The sequence below is a fragment of the Arachis duranensis genome, chromosome 2 (genome assembly GCF_000817695.3).
Source record: "Arachis duranensis cultivar V14167 chromosome 2, aradu.V14167.gnm2.J7QH, whole genome shotgun sequence".
In the NCBI taxonomy this organism is placed as follows: Eukaryota; Viridiplantae; Streptophyta; class Magnoliopsida; order Fabales; family Fabaceae; genus Arachis; species Arachis duranensis.
In genome coordinates, this window is record NC_029773.3 from 87,829,305 (window position 1) to 87,850,156 (window position 20,852).

At 33.3% G+C, this 20,852-nt stretch overlaps 2 protein-coding genes across 2 annotated transcripts; one reads left to right on the forward strand and one right to left on the reverse strand.

Moving 5' to 3' along the window:
* Nucleotides 1-2,139: 2,139 nt before the first annotated feature.
* On the forward strand, nucleotides 2,140-11,465 carry LOC127745000 (uncharacterized). The gene is made up of 7 exons (XM_052257947.1): nucleotides 2,140-2,964; nucleotides 3,482-4,171; nucleotides 5,256-6,008; nucleotides 7,076-7,726; nucleotides 8,133-8,978; nucleotides 9,749-10,489; nucleotides 10,599-11,465. Exons 1-7 carry the CDS (start codon nucleotides 2,140-2,142, stop codon nucleotides 11,463-11,465), a joined length of 5,373 nt encoding a protein of 1,790 aa, XP_052113907.1.
* Nucleotides 11,466-13,842: 2,377 nt separating this feature from the next.
* On the reverse strand, nucleotides 13,843-15,799 carry LOC127745001 (uncharacterized). Its single transcript, XM_052257948.1, has 3 exons — nucleotides 15,215-15,799; nucleotides 14,818-14,917; nucleotides 13,843-14,654 (listed from the first exon to the last, which is right to left on the reverse strand). The coding sequence occupies exons 1-3, from the start codon at nucleotides 15,797-15,799 to the stop codon at nucleotides 13,843-13,845; spliced, it is 1,497 nt and encodes a 498-aa protein (XP_052113908.1).
* Nucleotides 15,800-20,852: the final 5,053 nt, after the last annotated feature.

Below are 20,852 nucleotides of genomic sequence, written 5' to 3' on the forward strand. Positions count from 1 at the left end.
GATAGTCTTATCCTCAATCACACATCTCGGGCAACAGGCATAGTTAGTGAGGTGACGCTGCTTTCTCTCAGTGCTAGTAAGAATGGAATTATGAGCACACAACCATAAGAAGTACCAAATACGCTCTGAGCCACGCCAATGCCAAATGTAACTAAAGATTCTATCTGGTTGGGTTGTGCTCTCTATAAGAGCTTGGTACGCTTGCTTTAGTTGAAAGGTTCCATCCATGGAGAGATTCCAAGTTACATGGTTTGTCTGTTTCCATGGTAAAGGAGGGGACATGGTAACAATTCAATGCACTACTTCATCAGGTAGATACTCCCTGAGCTTATTAACATCCCAAAATCCTGAAACAGTTAAAAAGTCCATCAAAGTGTTGTCACAGTTAATAGTTGCATTTACCTGCAGAGCCTGAGGCTCGAGAGCTCCCAAATTGGGGATCCAATGATGATTCCAAAACTGAATCTTGGATCCATCTCCAATCCTCCAAATATGGTGCTTCTGAATTTCTGACCATGAGTTGTAGATTCCTTTCCAGAGGTTTGAGCTATTTCTTCTGCGTTCGACAGTAGGAATAACATCGTCGTCCACCTTATACTTGGCCATAAGCACTTTAGTCCATAATGTATCCTTTTTTCCTATGAGTCTCCACCCATTTTTCATCATGAGAGCCTGATTCATCTTACTAGCATGACGAATTCTAAGGCCTCCTGACCTCTTCGAGCTCCCCACTTTATCCCAACTCAATAAGTGAATTTTTCTAGTTTGTTTGGTGTCTCTCCAAAAAAAATTCTTGCATTTACGATCAATAACATTACAAGTAGCAGAAGGAAGTAAGGCAGTTTGCATCGTATATAAAGGAATAGAAGAAAGAACAGATTTCACCAAAGTAGATCTTCTTGCCAAAGAGAGAGAAGAAGCTTTCCACGAGTTGAGTCTCAAATTTAGCTTATTAATAATGTCGTCGAAAGTGTGTTTGGACACTTTGGAGTAAAGCAAAGGAACTCCTAAGTATTTACCGAGATTGTCCATTCTAGTAAACTGGAGGGTTTCACTGAGCTCAGTTCTCATATTATTTGCCACATTCTTTGAGAAAAAAATTCGTGTCTTATCAAGGCTGACTTTCTGTTCGGAGCTAATACAAAAGGCTTCAAGACTTTTATTGATGATAGTCACTTGATCTATGTTTGCCTCCGCAAAGAGAATCAAGTCATCAGTAAAGCATAGATGAGAGATAGGAGGTCCATCCTTATTTAGCCGGATAGGCTTCCAATAGCCGTGATCTATTGCAACATTGATGATAAGTTGAGGGAGTCTTTCAATGCATAGAACAAAAATATATGATGAAATCAGGTCCCCTTGCCTGATTCTCCGAGACTGTGTGAACTCCTGCAGCTCTTCACCATTCAGAGCACTCTCATCTTAGTCGTAGAGATACAAGACATAATGAGATTAATAATATGAGGAGGCAGCCCCGCATCAACTAAGATATCATTTACAATCCACTTGTTGTGTTGAGCTTTCTTTCTTTAATATATATATATCAAGCTGTTCGCAAGGGCCAACTTGATCTTCTTCCCCAGGATCCCAGATGAGGAAACCCTAGGAGAGCAATCAATACAAAAAATGGATGAAATAAAGAATAAATTGGAGCTACTATGTACATTAGATATAATGATGTAATGGAATTGAAATTCGATATATATAAGTCTATATATAAGAAGGTCGATCTGAATATTTAGATACATATATAAATATATATAATATAATGAATGTTATATTCAAAAATCTTATATTCAAATTGAAAAATTGAATATTGTATTAATCGATAAAATTGAATAAAATAACTAAAAACAAAATACAAAAATGATAAAAAAATTTACTAAAAAAATTTATTTATTTTATTCCACATTTTATTCTAATCTTTTGAATTTTCTATGTTTGATTTTGATAGTTACCAGTTAAAGATATAAAATAGATAAAATCCTAAAATTTTTTTAAAATCTAGCACAAACAAAGAAAACATAGAAAACTCAAAATATTTTTTTTTATTCTTCACGTCCTCGATATAGTTTTTCTTCTATAGGTGTAATTGGAGTTTATTTGATAACGAGTTTTATAAATTGATGTATATAGGTAATGTCCAACTTGGAGCATCTGACTATTGACTCTAAAGGATTAGAGTGGTTAATGAGCTACACACGCAAGTACCGCGTTACCTCTTTGAAACAACTTTACTTGCACACATGGCAGAGCCATCATGACCAGACTCTATACTGTTTCCTCCACACCATTCCTAATCTACAAATCTTTGAATTGATTTTTAATTCTAACATTAGAGAGTTCGTGCCAAGTGGAAACACCGCAGCGAAGCAAAGATTGGGAACCGTATTACTTCTTAAGGAATTAACTTTGTGGGCACGAGAGATGGAGGATATTGGATTTGAAAGAGATCCTGCTCTTCAGAGATCACTGCACCGCCTGAAATTGCAATTCTGCCACAGATTGAGGAGATTGGCACATTCCTCGATGTCCTTCACTCACTTGACATACTTGCAAGTATCTGATTGTAAAGCATTGAAAACTCTAATGACATGCTCAACAGCAAAGAGCTTGGTTCAACTCACCACCTTGAAGGTAGAAGATTGTGATCAATTAAATGAAATAGTTACCAAGGATGAGCAGGAAAATGACGAGGGGATTAAAATTGTCTTTGCCAAGTTGATAAATATAGAACTTAAAGACCTAACCAACCTCACAAGTTTCTGTAGCAACTGGAATTGTGAGTTTTCGGTGCCATTGTTGGAAAAATTAATTCTGAGAGAATGTCCCAAGATGAAAACGTTTACCACAAAGCACATAACAGCGCCCAAGCTACAAAGCGTACTTGTCAGTGAAAGATATGGTGAGGAAGAGAAAGGGTATTGGAAAGGAGACCTGAATGCCACCATTCAAATGTATAAGGTACTCGGTGCTCCCTCATTTATACAATTAAATGCTCATTTTCGTTTTTAATCCCCTTCTACTTGGATTTGGTACGTTCCTAAATATTGAACTAAATTACAAGTTTGTATTGTTTTTTATACTAATCATATTTCGACATGCACTCTATGAAAATGAAAATTTTTATTCATATTCTCAATGTTTTTAATTTTATTTATTGAATTGTATAATTTTTTATTTATATACATATTGCAATTTATATTAACACGTCTATCTTTTTTAATTTTGATTTTAGCTAAGTTATTTTAAATTTTCTGTAGAAGAATTTCATATTTTCTGATTCTTTGCTAAAATATTGGATTCTTATGTCCAAGTTTTTATGAGCAAAAGCATTTTTTCTTATTTTCAGAATAAATAACTTAACAAAAACTTGAATCAACTTATTTCTGTAGAAAAATAATTCAATGACAATAATTCAATGACAGTAATTTTAAAAGCAAAGAAATTATCCTTTTTTCTTCTCGCAATTATTTTATAGGTTCATTTGGAGCTTTCATACCATCCAGACTTAAAACAAGTATGGTGTGACAAAACCTCGGTGCAAGTGAACAGGTTTCAGAATATAAAATCTTTGATTGTGAAGAGATGTGGTTATCTTGTGCATGTAATTCCATCTCATTTGCTTCATTGCTTTAAGAATTTGGAAGATTTGCAAGTATCCGATTGCCATGGAGTGCAAGTCATCTTTAATATGGATGACATTAGCAATAAGCAGGTCACAAAAGCAATGCGGATGTCTCGTTTAAAAAAATTATCTTTAAAGAATCTACCAAATTTGGAACATGTATGGGACAAAGATTCAAGAGAAATTATTCACTTTTCTGCTCTACAAGATTTGAGCATTGACAAATGTGATAGTTTGAAATATGTGTTTCCAACATCCATTGCTAAAGACCTTGCCATGCTGAATAATCTTTCAATAAAAGACTGTGAGCAAATGGTAAAAATCTTTGTAGAATTAGGAGACACCAAAACATTTGAGCTTCCTTCTTTGACTTCACTGGGTCTTAGAGAGCTGCCAATGCTCAAACACTTTTATCCGGGACTGCACAAGCTTCAATTTCCGAAGCTAAAAGAACTATATATACAAGTCTGTAAATGGATGATACTCAATTGTCAAGAGGCAGAGACTTTTGTAGATCAACAAGTTCTACTTCCAATCGAAAAGGTACTTCTTATGAGGATTCTATAGTTTTATTGAAATCAGTTTACATTAACCAAACAATTATAAAAATTTATATAACTTAAGAAAAAACATTGATAAGGAATAAGTAAATTAAATAAAACCGTAATTAAAAAAAAATTGTCCAATATCATAGATATAACAGAAACTTCAATGTAAATATTGATGAATAATACAAATTCTGCAACTTTTTTTTTTTAAATAAAAGAGCTCAAGATAACAAGGTAAAATATTGTATAGACTTAAAATCTAATATTAAAGATTAATTTTTTTAAAAAATATATATTATATATGATATCTTTGTTTTTTATTTAAAAAAGTAATAATTTTTGTATTTTATTAAAAAAAACTATTATATCTTTTATTTGGTTGCAATATACATTTTAACATTAAAAAAAAACAATTGAATTAATATGATAGTGAAGTGAGTGTTCATTATTCGATTCTTGTCATATTCTTATGTTTTTTTTAAAGTGATTTATTTAGAGAAAAGTGGCAAAATAATATATTTTGATGGTTTATTTTTTCTCAAAAAAAAAATCATAGTTTGTCATGTTTAACATTATAAAATATGAAATAATATTCAATTAAATAATTCAGTCTCCAACTCGCTATTTTATATAATTTGTCATTGCATGTCAATTTATTAAGTTCTATATTTATTCATTATTAGGTGCAGAGTACTATATATTCCAACTTATTTAATTTTTGTTTTTAAAACGAATCTATTCATTTTTTCCATTGCTAGTTGGATTGCCTACAATTTTCTTTATATTTTTGCTTGCAATTAATAGAATAGAAAAAATAAGTTGCAGAAAATTTTTTCTATCCCAAAAAATTTTCAAAAAAAGTATTTGTGTGAAAAGATGTTGGCATATATTCTTCTTTGGATCTAATCAATGTTACCTAAGTTTATTAGAATTGTTTAGTGAGTGATGAAGAATTAGAGAATCAACAAATAGATCCAGCCATAGTTGTATATGAATTACATTATTTATTCAGTATTAGATCTCCAAACTAATATATTTTGTTCTTAAAACGAGTCCATTTTGATTGTGTTGCTGGTTAGGTTAATCTCCTAGTTCAGAGTTTGGAGAAATTATCATTTGATATGAGAGGCGCCAAGTTGACTTGGGAAGTAAAGTCTCGAAAACTTGAATTTGAAGAGTCAGAGGAAAGGGTTGAAGAGGTGGTATTTGAGAAAAAATCTAAGGCTGATTATGCTCAACTCCTATTGCATCTCGCTCTCAAAGGGTTAAGCATATCTTCTCTTTATAAACTCAAATCCATTGGTTTCGATCACTCTTGGATACATCCCATCCTTGATAATATCCAAATATTGGAAGTGGAGTATTGCTATGATATAAAGAATTTAGTAGCAAGCAAGGTGTCTTTCTCTAGTCTGACAAAATTGGATATATATCGTTGCGATGATTTGTTGTATTTGTTCACATCTTCAGCAGCAGAAAGTTTGAGTCAACTCAAGCATATGCAGATAAGCGATTGTGAATCAATGCAAGAGATAGTATCCAATGACGAGAGCAGTGGGAACATAATATTTGAACGGCTCCAGATTCTGCATCTTGAAGAGTTGCCAATGCTGAGATGGTTTTACTCAGGCAAACGTACTTTGTGTTTTCCATCATTGCAACACTTATCCATCTTTGGCCGCATACTCTGGAGGATGACAACATTCTGTCCCCACATCCATATAAATCCAGATTCAGTCAAGTTGCACTTAGGACGAAGCAAATATGAATCATATGGAGTCCAATGGGAAGATGATGTTGATACCACCATTCGCAAAATGAATAACAAAAAAGTACGTCTTTTATTCTTTCAAAGTAAAAATGTCCCTTATATTATAAACTACGAATTTGGATCTTCTAAATTTTGAATTTTCACTTTAAAAGGTAAAGTGTGATCTCTCATCTCTCTCATATTTTTCTTGGTCGCACTTATGGAATAAATAGTAAAATATTACATTTTACACTCTAAAGTGAATTTCAAAATTTAGAGGATCTAAATCCATAAACTACATAATCGGAATACTATATTCTATATAAGGAGAGGTTACAATATTTTATTTGATAGATGCTCTTTTATATATTGAAATGTTACATAACAACTTTACTTTCATAAGGAGAGGTTACAATATTTTTCAAATTCTGTGACTTTATTCACTTTCCATTTGACTTCCTTTATAATTTTTTTTATCATTATATTTTTATAACTTGCAGGATCTTAACAAATTACGTATTACATGTAAATAATTATGACACTATTAAAAAATAAATGTTTTTTTAAATTCTTATAGTAATATTTAGTGCATGGAATAAAAATTCAACTATAAACATTTCAACTTAAATGATTTATCATCTAATTAAATCTATATGATATATTATAATGGAATTTGTCGCATAAAATCAAAACAAAAGACATGTCATGATATATTGGAAGATTATTTATTTTGATAATTTTCATTACTAACAATATACTTATCTACTATATAAAGATTGAAAGAGGTTTGATATACAAAATTTTCAATATATATATATATATATTTGTAAAATTTAAATATAAAATCTCTTAGTTAAAAATAAAAAGAACTAAGCATCTAAACTAATATTGTGTTTATTATTATTACACAGAATAAATAAATAAGAGGATGGATTAAATACACTAGTTATAAATTTATAATAATAGACTGGCATAACATTGAAGTAATATTAGAACATTTCAATAAGGTGCCGTTAAATAATGAATGACATTAAGCAAGACGAAGCCTAGTAGCATCTTTCTATTTTAAATTTATATAGGTGCTTAAGAAAAATAACTTTCAAGAGCACCAAACAAAGAGTAATTAAGTTTCTTGTTTTCCATGTGTAGATTATTGGTCTCAGAGAAAACCTCTATGTTCAAGACATGTGGCGTGGTTCAATGCCAGTTTCTGAAGCATACTTTGGTAATTTGGAGTCCTTGATTGTACATCAATGTGAATTTTTATCCGAAGTAATACCTCTTCATTTACTTCCTTTTTTAAATAACATGCGAATATTGGAAGTTCAAAAATGTAGTTCTGTGAAAACTATATTTGATGTGAAATGCATAACAAAAGACAAGACACTCCTACCAATTAAATTTTCACTGGAGTCGTTGGTATTAGAAAAGCTGCCGAATTTGGATAGCATTTGGAATGAAGATCCTGATGGGGTACTCGACTTTCAACTTATACAACAAGTGCGTGTTGATACATGTAAAAGCCTTACAAGCTTGTTCCCAAAATCAGTAGCCAAGGATCTTGTCAATCTTAAAAATCTAGAGTTGAAACATTGTAAAAGTTTGGTGGAAATCATTGTAGGGATTGCAACAACACCAGAAAGAGCAATTTCAAACCTTATTAAGTTCCCACGTTTGACTTCATTGACACTATTGGATTTACCAAGCTTCAATTGTTTTTACTGTTCATTGCATTGTGTCTTGTTGAAGACACTGAATGGTCATGATCCACAAATTGAGGACCAAGTCTGTTTCAAAGAGGTACTTATTAATCATGTAATTGCTTTATATTTCCTACATGAGACTACTAATGGTAAATAGGTTAAAAAATCTTGTAATATGGATAGTGAATTGTGTTGTATGACAGTGCCTATAAATTCTTCTTACTGTATGATTTATATGTAAAAATAATGTATTTTATATTTTCTTTTATCTTTCTTCAAAATATATTGGTGGAGATGTCTTGCGATCAGCATCACGAGTCTATATATTCGTTTCTACCTCCAAAAACAAAATTATCAAATATATAAAGTATTTGTTGTGCTATATGTATATTTTTCTCTTGTATGGTATTGATTCTTATAATTTTAATAATATAACGTTAAATCCATTTGGTTTGGTTATTTCTCTAATAACTTAAATTGATGGCCTCCTTTCCTCTGTCCAGATTACTCCTAAATTGACCAACATGTTGTTTGGTGAAAGAGAAGCGAAGATGATTGGACATGAAGAATGTGACAGAAGCCACTTTGGCGACATAAATGTTTCTGATATGCAGAGTTTTAATGTTGAACTTGAGTCTGATGAACTTTCATATACATTTCTCCAAAAGGTGTCCTGTATAAAAACTCTGCAAGTGAAAAATAGTTCTATCAAAGAGATATTCTGCTCTGAAAGGCCTAGTTTGGATTGCGCCCCATTTCTACCACATCTTAAAGAATTGAAGTTGGCTTCTCTTTCCGAACTAATTTTCATAGGATTTGAACGCTCTTGGATACGAGAATCATCAATTCTCAAAACTCTGGTAACTTTAGAAGTAAAAAGCTGCTCTGGTTTAACAAGTTTAGTTTCTTCTCCTGTATGTTTCTCCAATCTGACGCATTTGACTGTATCTGAATGCGATAGCATGATATATTTGTTCACATCTTCAACAGCTAAAAGTTTGTCTCAACTCAAAGTGATGAAAATATCTAATTGTAAATCCATGCAATGGATTATGTTTAATGAAGGAGAAGAATTAATTCATGAGGAGATAGTATTTGAGCAGCTGCATGAATTACAATTTAAGAGTTTAAAAAGCCTTAGAAGATTTTACAATGGGGATTTTGCCTTAATCTTTCCATCATTAGAGGAATTGAAAGTGATTAAGTGCAACAGGATGGAATCTTTCTGTGAAGGTACCATCAATACTAACAAGTTGTCAGAAGTAGTCTTTGATGATTCATTTAAAGGTGTTAGAATCCCATTCGAAGTTGATCTCAATTCTACTTTACGAAATACTTACAAGACAGAGGTATTTATTTATTTATTTATTTATTTATTTATTTCCTTTCTTATTTTTTCTTTGAGAGACAAACTTTTCTCAATAAGTGTTTATAACAACAAATATTAATTTGTAATGAGAAAAAATTACTTATTTTACCAATCTTTATTCTTTAACTGTCAGAATTCGTATCATAACTTGAATTAGCATTGATCGACACAGTTTTCGCTAAGTGATATGCTATATATAAAACACATTTTTAATATGTCGACCTATATCCGATGTTGGATTAAAAGCAGATATGACATGCATCATTATTGTTACAAAATTTCCATTAATTTTACATTGGATGATATAATTTTTACACAATTTTCACAAATATTTTATATATGTATTAATAATTTAACAATTGAGAAGAATTGTATTGTATAAATTTTTAAATGAATTATTCCTCCACCTCTTTTGATTTCTTTCTGTTTATGTATAAATGTGTGGAAGGTTTCAAATTAGAATAATAAGATTATACGAGAATTAGAAGAATATATTTGAGTAGTTAAATCTAGTATAAATACTCAAGATATAAAGCAAAAAATTTATGTGATAGTTTTAACTGATGATATGACTTTTTAAGTGGAAAACAGAAAATTTTATGAAGATATAAGATGTTTAATTTCTAAAAAGAATGTAATAAAAAACGTTTACGTCATGAGAATGAAAGCTGGATCAAAATATTAGTTTTTGTGCAGTCAATTAACATGTGGACCGATTAATTTAACATTTTTATTATATTTCATGCACAGGTTGCAAAATTTGTGAGGGAAGTAAAGGACTTGAAGCTCAACGAACACCCAATAATACATGGAATATGGAATGGTCCATTTCAAGTTCCATCCTTGTGCTTCATCAGATTGAAGATCTTGATTGTGGAAAAATGTGAATTCACGTGTATTGTAATACCCTCTCACATACTCAGTTTACTATGTAAATTGGAAGAGTTGGTAGTGCGACAATGTGAGTCCGTGAAAACAATATTTGAAGTGACACGTGAAGCAAAAGACACAAAGATCAATCCTTTAAGGTCTGGCTTAAAGAAACTGACTATTGAGCAGCTCCCAAATCTTGAACATGTTTGGGATTCAGATCCTACTCAACAAGTTTGCTACTTTGAGAGCCTTCAAGAAGTGTACGTGCATGGATGCAACAATCTTCAAAGGTTGTTTCCAATATCTGTAGCCGAAAATCTGAATAAACTTGAGAAACTGGAAGTAACAGAGTGTGACAGATTGGTGGAAATTGTTGCAAAGGATGAAGCAGATGTTGAAGGAGCTCCTAAAGAGTTTACATTGCAAAGCATGACCTCCATAAAACTGTGGTCTTTGCCAGAATTGAAATGTTTCTACCCTGCACCCCACAAGTTAGAATGCCCCAAGCTAGAGGAAGTGCACTTATTCCACTGTGACAAGTTGAAGACATTCCAATTTGAGTCTCAGGAATTTCAATGTCCACAAGCAGAGAATCAAGCCATTTTCTTGCCAGAAAAGGTTTTATGTCTTATTAATCTTTATGACATTTATACATCCACGTCTTATTGGTTATTTTGACTATCATTTACGTAGTAGGCTGAATTGACAATATTTTTTTCCCTTGTAGGTAATCCCGTACTTGAAGTTTCTAGCAGTCAGCAAGGAGGAGATCATGATGATGTTGCATGTGAACAACCTTTCAAAATTAGAAGCTCTTCAATTGCAATGTTTTCATGATGATTCAGATACTTTACCATATGAATTTCTTCAACGGCTGCCCAACATAGAAAAGCTCGTTGTATGTTGTAGCTCTTTCAAAGAGATATTCTGCACTAAAAGACCTACCATGGATTGTGTCAAAGAAAGTATTCCACAAGTGAAGTGTTTGCAGTTGAGTTCCTTGACTCAGCTGAATTCCATTGGGTTAGAGCATTCTTGGGTGCAACACATTTCTGAAAATATTGAAAAATTGCAAATGGATAAGTGTCATAGTTTGAGGAGTATAGCACCAAGCGAGGTATCGTTCTCGAACCTAATAGAGTTGAACATATCAGAATGTAATGGGCTTGTGAATTTGTTCACACCTTCAACAAGCAGAACTCTGCAACAGCTGAAGAACATGTCCATAGAAAACTGTGAATCACTGAAAGAGATTGTGTCTGAAGAAGAAGTAGAAGAGTCGTCAAAGCTTAATGAAGAGGAGATAATATTCAAGAAACTTACGACTTTGTCTCTACGCTCTCTACCAAAGCTTGAAAGGTTTTACAGTGGCAACATTGGGTTAAAATTTCCATTCTTGCTTCATTTGTTCCTAATCAACTGTAGCAAGATGGAGACTTTCTGTGCGGGTACAGTGACTGTGAACAGGTGGACCGAAATTCAATTCAAGGAGGATTATAAAAATCCATATGGGCGGCTAATGAAACAAGCATTTCTATTGGAAGACGATCTCAATTGTGTTGTAGAGAAGGCATTTGAAGGAGTATGTATTTAATTCCTTTATCTTTTTAGTTGAAATTTGATGAGATTAAATAAAGTTTTAATATATAAGGTAGAAACGAAGCAAAGTAAAAGAGATACTCATACTTGGCAGATCATCTATATAGATTATAGAATGTGATACCCTAAAGATAAACCCCTATTAGGTCTCTTCTTCATGCATGCTATGCCCACATTCCCATGTGACCTGTTGTCATACAAAAGCACCAAAAATTCCTAGTCATCTACAAACCACAAAGACCACAAAAAGAAAAAGATTACCAAGTTGAATGTCATGCATTTTGCTCTTATTATTCATACTGCTCAATTCCTCATACCCACTTTATAGATATGTAAGGAACATGCATCACATTCGTTCTGTCTTCCATTATTATATAATTGTTCATAATACCATTACTGGCTTCTCATCATACATTTTACTTGTACTAGTATAACTCCTTTAACTAAAATAGTATTTTAATTTCACTATTACTTGGATATTCATTCTCTTCTATTATTATACTTTTGTTGACTTTTAGCTAGCTCGAAAGTTTTATGTATCTTTGTTTGAATATAATTATATAACATTATTTATTTATACGATATAACCAAATAATTTGTAGGTTGATAATTTATTTATTTTGGAGTATTATATTACACTAAATTTTATTTTTATTGTTACTAATTAAATTTAGATTCTTAATTTTTATTTATCTTTCGTCAAACTGACACACTTGTATTAACAGTTCTATTAGCAGAGTCCAATTTCAAGATGGAGTTAAAGACACAAAGGCAACACCCATATCAAATTAGTTGATGAAGAGAAACAATTGTTGCCAGTTGCAATTTCATTTGTTTTATATTATAGTTTAAAAAAAAAGTGCATGTGTATTGTGTGGTGTGATTTTACTTGTTATAAGTAAAAAAAAAAAAAAAAAAAGAAAACAAAAAACTACATTAATGAGGTGTTAGGTGTGTGATTATAATGGATGGTAGATATATCAGTGTAATGAACTGTATTACTTATTTTATTTTGTTCACTGCTTTATACAGTTTTTTTTAATCTCCTTAAAAACGATGGTTTGCATTCAATTGTCAGTTTAATGTTATGTTAGTACATTCTCTTATGTAAACATATAAATTATTGAGTTTGTATTTTTTGCTTTTAACATTTTCTTACTTAGATATGGTACCGTATATTTGTTTCTTTTAGGGATTTGAATTTTCTTTTAAAGTGAAAACATTTTTAATTCTTTCTCTTTTAAGAAAGAAGGCTAAAGGTTCTCAACGTTTATTTTTTTTAAGCATCAAACAATCTCATTCCACATCATATCCCTCTGTTTCCTCTCCTCACTACATGACTAGCAAAAGTAAAGGAGGAGTCACCATTTTGTTTGCATTTGGATTTTGGACTCAAAGAAATCAAGTGCTTTTCTAACAATTTTGTTCTTCACGTGCATGCAGCTCTTGTAAATTCTATTAGATGGGACATAAAAAATAGATTTAAACTAATTATTATTTTATTTATGGTATGAAATACACTATGATTATACATATTTCTCGATGTACTGTTGATTGAGTATGATAAAAAAAATTTGGGTCATGGAGTATGAAATTTAATTTCTTTGTTTTTTTTCCTTTACATAATAGAGTTTTAAACTTATCTTTTTTTTTCTCAAAGATAGATATTATTTTATTATTATAAAATAATAATGTTTCTATAAGAAAGTATAAAAGAAGTTGGGTATTTTCAATTATCATCAAATGTGATTGGAAGACAAATAACTTAAGAAAAAATAAAAAAAAAATTATTAGCATTCATCAGGGTATGGCTATTGAGTTCACGACTAGACTGCTGGCTTCTTACACTATCTTCGGCGCTGGACTTATTAGCTTCTCAAAGACACACCTATTCCTCGCTTTCCAAGTGCTCCAACACAGCGTCGCGATGAAGAGGATCTTTTGTCTACCTTCGATTTGAGCCGCTGCCCAAGATAAGGCTCGTTGCCACCAATTGATGAAGGTCTCCTTTTTTCTCTGTCATAAGTCAGGGATTATTAAGTTTAGACTCCAAATTATTGAAGACAGAGGGCATTGGAACAAGGCATGAGAAATTGATTCATCTTTCAGCATGCATCTAGGGCAAGTGGTGGGAGTGGATGCAAACCGACTACGGATTTGTTGCAAAACCGGAAGCTTTTCATGAAGACTCTTCCATAAAAAAATCTTAATTTTATGAGATAATTTCAATTCTCAAATGCTATTCCATACTTTGTTGTTCTGTATGTTATGAGACATCAATGAAGTAGGAGAATGAAAAAACCCATAAGCAACTTGTAAAAATTGACTCAATTAAGTTTCTGTTCCAACTTCTATCAGGATTTAGTAGCGCACTAACATAATACACTTGCAGATTCGGTGGGATTGTGACTGCAGCTTGAGGGACATGGTGGTGGGAGCCAGGGATCATGGAAGATGCATACATTAGCACCAGAGCCTATTTTCCATAACAAGTCTTTCTCAATCATCTTGCGACCTTCAAGAACACTTCTCCAGCCCCACGACGGTATGCTTCCTATTTTTGCATGTAAGAAATCTGTGTATCTAAAATATTTAGCTTTGAATATTATTGACAGTGTAGAATTAGGGTATTTCATTAGACGCCAACATTGCTTGCCCAATAAGGCCAAAATTTGTGCCCTTAGGTCTTTAATCCCCAACCCTCCATCTTTCTTCGGTATCGTCATTGTGTCCCATTTAATCCAAATCATTCTTCGTTCTGCGCCTTTTTGATCCCACCAAAATTGCGAGAGCATGCTATGAATTTTAGTTAACAGCGTGTCCGGGAGCTTGAAACAAGAGAGTGTGTAAATAGGAATCGCTTCCCCCACCACTCTCAATAGCGTGTGCCTGCCATCTGAGGACAATAAACTTCTTTTCCAACCCATAATTCTCTTCTGAACTTTATCCTTGATAGCTCCAAAGGTGGTTTTCTTTAATTTCTGAACTATGGAGAGCAACCCCAAGTATTTGTCTTGGGTTCCGATATGTTCAATATTTAGTGTCTGTGCAATTGCTAGCCTTGTGTTTTGAGGTGTATTGTGACTGAAAAAGATGGCCGACTTGTTCAAATTGACTTTTTGCTCACTAAATCCCTCGTAGATCTCTAGCAATTCCAAAATACTTTGCCTTGTATTAGGTGACCCTTGTAAAAAAGGATTGAATCATTAGCAAACAAAAGGTGATTAACTGTTTGGCATCTCCGATTAACTTGAACTCCTTGAATTAATCTGTTTTTCTCTGCCTTGTATAACAAAAAGGAAAGCCCTTTCGCACAAAAAGAAATAGATATGGAGATAGGGGGTCACCCTGTTGGATGCCCCTATTTGGCCTAAAGTAGCCAAAAGGTTGCCCTTCCACAACAACAGAGTAAGAAACAGTCATTACCAATTCCTTAGTCCAGTTAATCTATTTAGCATCAAAGCCCAGCTTTTCCATGATGTACCATAAGAAGTGCCATTTAACTCTATCATAAGCCTTTCTCATATCTAGTTTAATAGCCATCTCATGATCTGCTCCACTTCTCTTATATTTCAAATAGTGCATACATTCATGGGCAATTAGAATATTATCTGAAATGAGTCTACCTTTGAGAAAAGCACTCTAATTTGGGCTTATGATTTTATTTATAATACCTTGTAGTCGGTGCACCATAAATTTAGAAATAATTTTATACATAACTGAGGACAAACTAATCGGTCGTACCTGAGTCATGTCACTGGCATCTGGCACCTTTGGAATCAAACAAATTTGAGTATGATTGAAGCTTTTTAGAATTCTGCCACTGTGGAAAAAACTTCGCACTGCCTTAAAAATGTCACCTCCAACTATATCCCAAAAAAAATGAAAAAACTTAACTGTAAACCCGTCATCACCAGGAGCACTCTGAGCATGAACACTGAACGTAGTTCTTTTGACCTCGTCCATAGTTACCGGTCTTTGGAGCCTACGGTTTATGGAAGCTGTAACCTTAGGCTCCAAATCCTCCAAATATGGATTCGGATCAACCGAATAAGAAGAAGTAAAAATATCGCAGAAGTAGTCTTCAGCTACTTTTGCAATATCCTCCGATTTCGATGCAATCTCATTGTTCCTCCCAACTAATCTCCAAATTCTGTTCCTTCGTACCCTTGATTGAAATTTCTGGTGAAAGAATCTGGTGTTCTGATCTCCTTCTTTTAGCCATTTGACTCTAGATTTTTCTCTCCAATAGCTCTCTTCTTTTATATATGCTAGCTCCAACTTCTCTTCCAATCCGGTAATCTCCTCTCCCTCATTGATTCCAGCCATATGCAGCTCCTCTAGGCTAGCTTGAAGGTCCTCAATTTCTTTTTGAGAGTTTTCTTTGTGAGTTATCTGCCATTGAACTAATCTATGTCTACATCTTTCACCTTTTGGGCCAAGGAGAACATAGCCGAGCCTACTACTTCTATTTTCCACACTTCGCTGACAATTCTTTTGACATCATCTTCTCCACACCAACGTTCCTGGTATTTAAAATACCTTTTACTATGCCAGGATTGAGGTTTAGTTTCCATCAAGATAGGAGCATGATCCGAGCCTGATTCTGTGAGCTTGTGCACCACTGTATTCGAAAACTTCAGCTTCCATCCCATCTCTACTAAATAGCGGTCAAGCCTCTCCTTCACTAAATCCTCTCCTTGTTTTCGATTTGTCCACGTAAAAGGCCGCCCCACCATTTCAATATCCACTAATTCGTTGCTATCAATAAAATTAATGAATGTTGCAATGGTAGTTGCTTATTTTTTGCCTCCACCTTCCTTTTTCGCTTGACTTATTATAGCATTAAAATCTTCCGCTATTACTACTTTTTGTTCCAGTTGTTGACTCATTGTTGTAAGCTCCTCAAACTGTAAGGCTCGAATTTGTTCCGAACAGCTCAAATGGACACCAATGAATGTCCATACCCATTGTTTCCGAACTCCTTAACTTCAGCTGCTACAAAGAATTTCCCGCTGTTTATAATTTGAATATTGATGCTGTCCTTCCAAGCTAGCGCAAGTCTTTCTGCCATTCCTGACGGCTTAACAATATGCCAGTTTTCATAGCTGCATGCCCGGAGTTTTGCTTCCACCTGTCGAGATTGGTTCTTTATTTTACTTATGAACACAATCTCAGAAGAGTGAGATTTACATATCCCTTTTAAAGTGTGAATTGTCAGGGGTCTTCCCAAACCCCGACAATTCCAAACTATAGTTAACAATAACATAAAATATAAATGTATTAACAACATTGATAATAAAGACATTTTTTTTATTCAAACCGGACAAAAGCTCAAAACTACCTCATAAAAGTAATACAGGATAAAGAGACCCCTCTCTTATCATCAAGAAATAATGCTCCTAATCAGTGTGCAAACTCCGTAAAATTAGCAAGTAATTAGTCAATAAATTAATTTTTAATAAAAGAAATTAAAAATGTGAATTTTATAGTAAAATAGGATAAAGCTAATTAAAGTAAGAATTTTGACACTAATTTCAATAAATTTGGTCCAAAATTAGGCCGAATGGGCCAAATCAAATGGACCAGGTCCATATTGGGCCAAGGCCCAACCCAACTCAGCCCAATTGAATACAACAGCACCCCTTCCCTTCTTGACTTTCATTTTCACGCTGAAACTCAGCATGAAGGGGGAAGAAGCTCTCTCACAAAACATAAACCTAGGTTGAACTTCAAACCAAGATAACTTTTGATCCGGAGCTCCGATTGATGAGTCGTTTGCGGCCACGCGTTCGTCTCAGAGTCCTCTTCAACTCTATCGAAATATAAAGGTATGTCTTTCTCAAATTCGTGCCCAGTGTTCTGTTTTCCCATTATGTGCGAAATTAGTTTGAGTTTTGAGTGATTTTGATGATTTTGGTGGTTTAGGTGCAATCTAACATTGGATAGTTGTTGGATTATACTCCAATCATCAATGGATAAGGTAAGGAGACTCTAAACCCTTGTGGGTTATCCAATTTTGTTTACCTAGTGCTAATTTAGTGAATTGTGTAAATTAGATTGAAATTATGTTAGATTGAAGTTTGAATTGGTGACTTGGAGCTTTTGGGAACAACTTTGGTGGCTGAATTTTTGGAAGTGGAACTTGTGAGCTTGCATTGTGGGGTTGTCCCAGGTTATACGTGGAAATCGGTCAAGGTATGGTTTAGGTTTCGCGCGTTTAACATTTAAGGTGTTGTGAAAACTTAGGCTAGAGAACCATATGTTAAGTTGAGAAGGTTAAATGCGTTAAATGATTAATTTTGTAATGATATTGGGTAAATTTAGATTGATGTTGATGTTGGTATATGGTTTAATGAAATTTGGTTGATATATGTTAATGAGGGGTGATATATGTGTTGAAGGGTTAATACATGTGAAGGGATGAATAAGTGTGTTTGTAATTATTAATGTTGGGTTGATGATGATCTTGATATGAGTTAATTGAAATTGGTGGTATGACTTGTTTAATTAGTTGAAGGTGGATTATGTTATGGTATTAATAAATGAAGGTAATGGACGAATGAATTTTAATATTAGAGTTATGGTTGGAATGGGTGAATTCTTGGATAATGCTTGGGTTTTATGAATTGGTGTGAATATTAATGTGATAGTGGATAGGATTAATAAAATGGAACTTGACATATGATGGAGGTGCAGGTTTTGATAGTAAGGAACATGAATTGGTGAAAATGGAGTTTGGTTTTAAATTGGTAAAAAGTGAATTTTGGTGAACTTTGGAAGTTCATAACTTATTCAAATTTTGGATGGAAGTGTGGTTTGTTTTAAATGAAAGATAGTTTTACAAGCTTTTAAACGATAACAATTTTGTGAAAAACAGAATTTTGTAGAGAAAGTTACGGACAATGAAAAATTGGAGTATAAAATTGTGTTATGCAGGTTTAAAAACTGGTTATGCAGCTTTCTAGGCACTCTGCCAATTTTTGGAAAACGCCCATCCACGCGTACGCGTGGCGTGGCATTTCAATGACGCATGCGTGAGAAGCCATGTGTACACGTGACTTGCTGCTCGCTCCACGCGTGCGCGTGGCCTTTGTTTGCTGCAAAACTGGATTTTAACCTTTTAAACCAGATTTTTCCACTTCTAAACCTCCATTTTCTTCCTTTAGACTTAAAGTATAGTACTAAATCCAGTAGATAAATGAAGTTAGGAATTTAAGGTAACTTGGGAGTGAAGAAAGGGGTAAATGTGATGAAAAGTGTGAAAGGAAAGTGGTTAATGAATGAAGTTAATATGCCATGGCTTTAATGGTTGATTAAATAATGACAATAAATATGAAATGGCTTATGAATGATATCTGAGATTCGAGTTTTTCTGGGTAACAGAACCGTGACTCGCCACCACGTGTTCCAAGTTGAATCTCGATACTCTGTTGACCCTACGTCGTAAGGGTGACCGGGCACGTATAAATTCCTGGGTATGGATGGCCCCATTGAGTGATTTGAATGATAATTGATTGTGAAATCTATGCATAGACTCTTAGGAATGCGCGACAGGGGACAGTCTAAGGTTTTCGGACTTGTCGGGTTGGCTGGATAACCAACAGATGAATCTCATCATCCATAAGATAGGCATGCATCATGTGCATTTATTTGTGTGATTGCTATGCATTATCTGGGATTGTCTAATTGAACATATCTATCTGTTACCTGTTATTCTTGCTATATGCACTATCTACTTATTACTTGTGCGTGAATTTGTTTGGTTGCTTGTCTCTGCTGAATCTATGGAAGACGGAGGGACGGAGGAACGGTGAATGGGTTGAGTGTTAAGTGTTAAGTTTAAGACAAAAGATTATAGTGTACTTAGAACACCTATCCCTATTTATGGCTTTTACTTAGAAATTAAGTTTTGTAATTGTGATAACGGAGTTCTAGAATTGCCTCTGGCATTCCCATGACCTTATTTATTATACCCATGGCACCTTTACCATGCTGAGAACCTCCGGTTCTCATTACATACTATGTTGTTGTTTTCAGATGCAAGTCGAGAGGTCCCTCGCTAGGTGTCTGGATTTCCTAGAGTGGAGTAGTCTGGGATATTTTGGATTTTCTGTTTATTTATATATGTATATATGTACGTAGCTTGCCCTCCAAGATACTTGATTATTTTATTCCTCATAGAGGATTACAGGAGAGTTAGGAAATTTATTTCTATATTTTGGTTTTTGGGATACTTATGTATATATATGTAAATATCCTCCGGCCAGCTTTGGCTTCGCAGACTGAGTTAGGAGCTAGTTTCACTGTATTTTTGACTCTCTTTTCGCTCTTTCGTTTATTTATATCTTTAACCTTCAGGTTTCTTAGCACGCAAGTAATTCTGGTTCTTGAGCGTTGCGCTTTTCATTTTGCGATTTTGATTTACCCATTTTTCAAGGCTCCTAGTTTATTATATCTTTTCTATTAATATATGTATGTATTTTATTTTTAAAGGTCGTAGCGCATCGCCACCTCTATTTTACATCTTAAGTGTGAAGCTCTGTGTAGTAGGGTGTTACACAACGCACAATATTTATCAATAATGATTTTCTTTATTCCCAGAGCCCAAACCATTTGTAATCCCTTAACGATATAGGCATATCTTTAGAAGTAATAGAGTAGTACCATTCTTCATCAAAAAAATGTTTTTTTTTTTAAACCATCCATAAAAGAGCCCAAATTTTTAAATCAAATCAGGTATTTCTCATTGTATATAAAATCATTTTCTTATTCATATAATAATTGCATCTATTTTCATTCCTATCAATTGATGATTTAAGATTTTCGGCCTAAGTTAAATATATAAATCGTCAATGGAATTTAAATAAGTAGTTTTCTCATAATTAATTAAATATAATGATGCAGAATCTCAATTGTGTTTTATTAAAACATACTTAGATGCACTGTACAAAATAAACTACTAGATATTTCAAGACATGCACCAAATTAAAGCCCAAATCCTTTTATTTCTTAGACCTATGTTCTGATAATAATCTTCATCAACACCTATTTTACAGATACAAACTAAAGTTCAACTTTTAAGTTTCAGTTGGGCATGCATGCATTGCATATATATAGGAGGCACTTAATTGGTTGCATTATTATTGTCCGAAAGCCACTTAATCTGGGTACTTTCTTGGATTCTCTTCCCTAATTAGTTTCTTTGGTAGATTGATAATTTTGTCTTTCTTTCCACACACAAAGAAAGCAAGTGATTTTTCTATAGACTTATTGTTCACAATAGCTCTATGCAAGCAACTCTTATAAACTCTATTTGATTGAGCCTTAAAAGAAATAATAACAAAATAAAAATAAAATTAGAACTCATTACAATTTAATA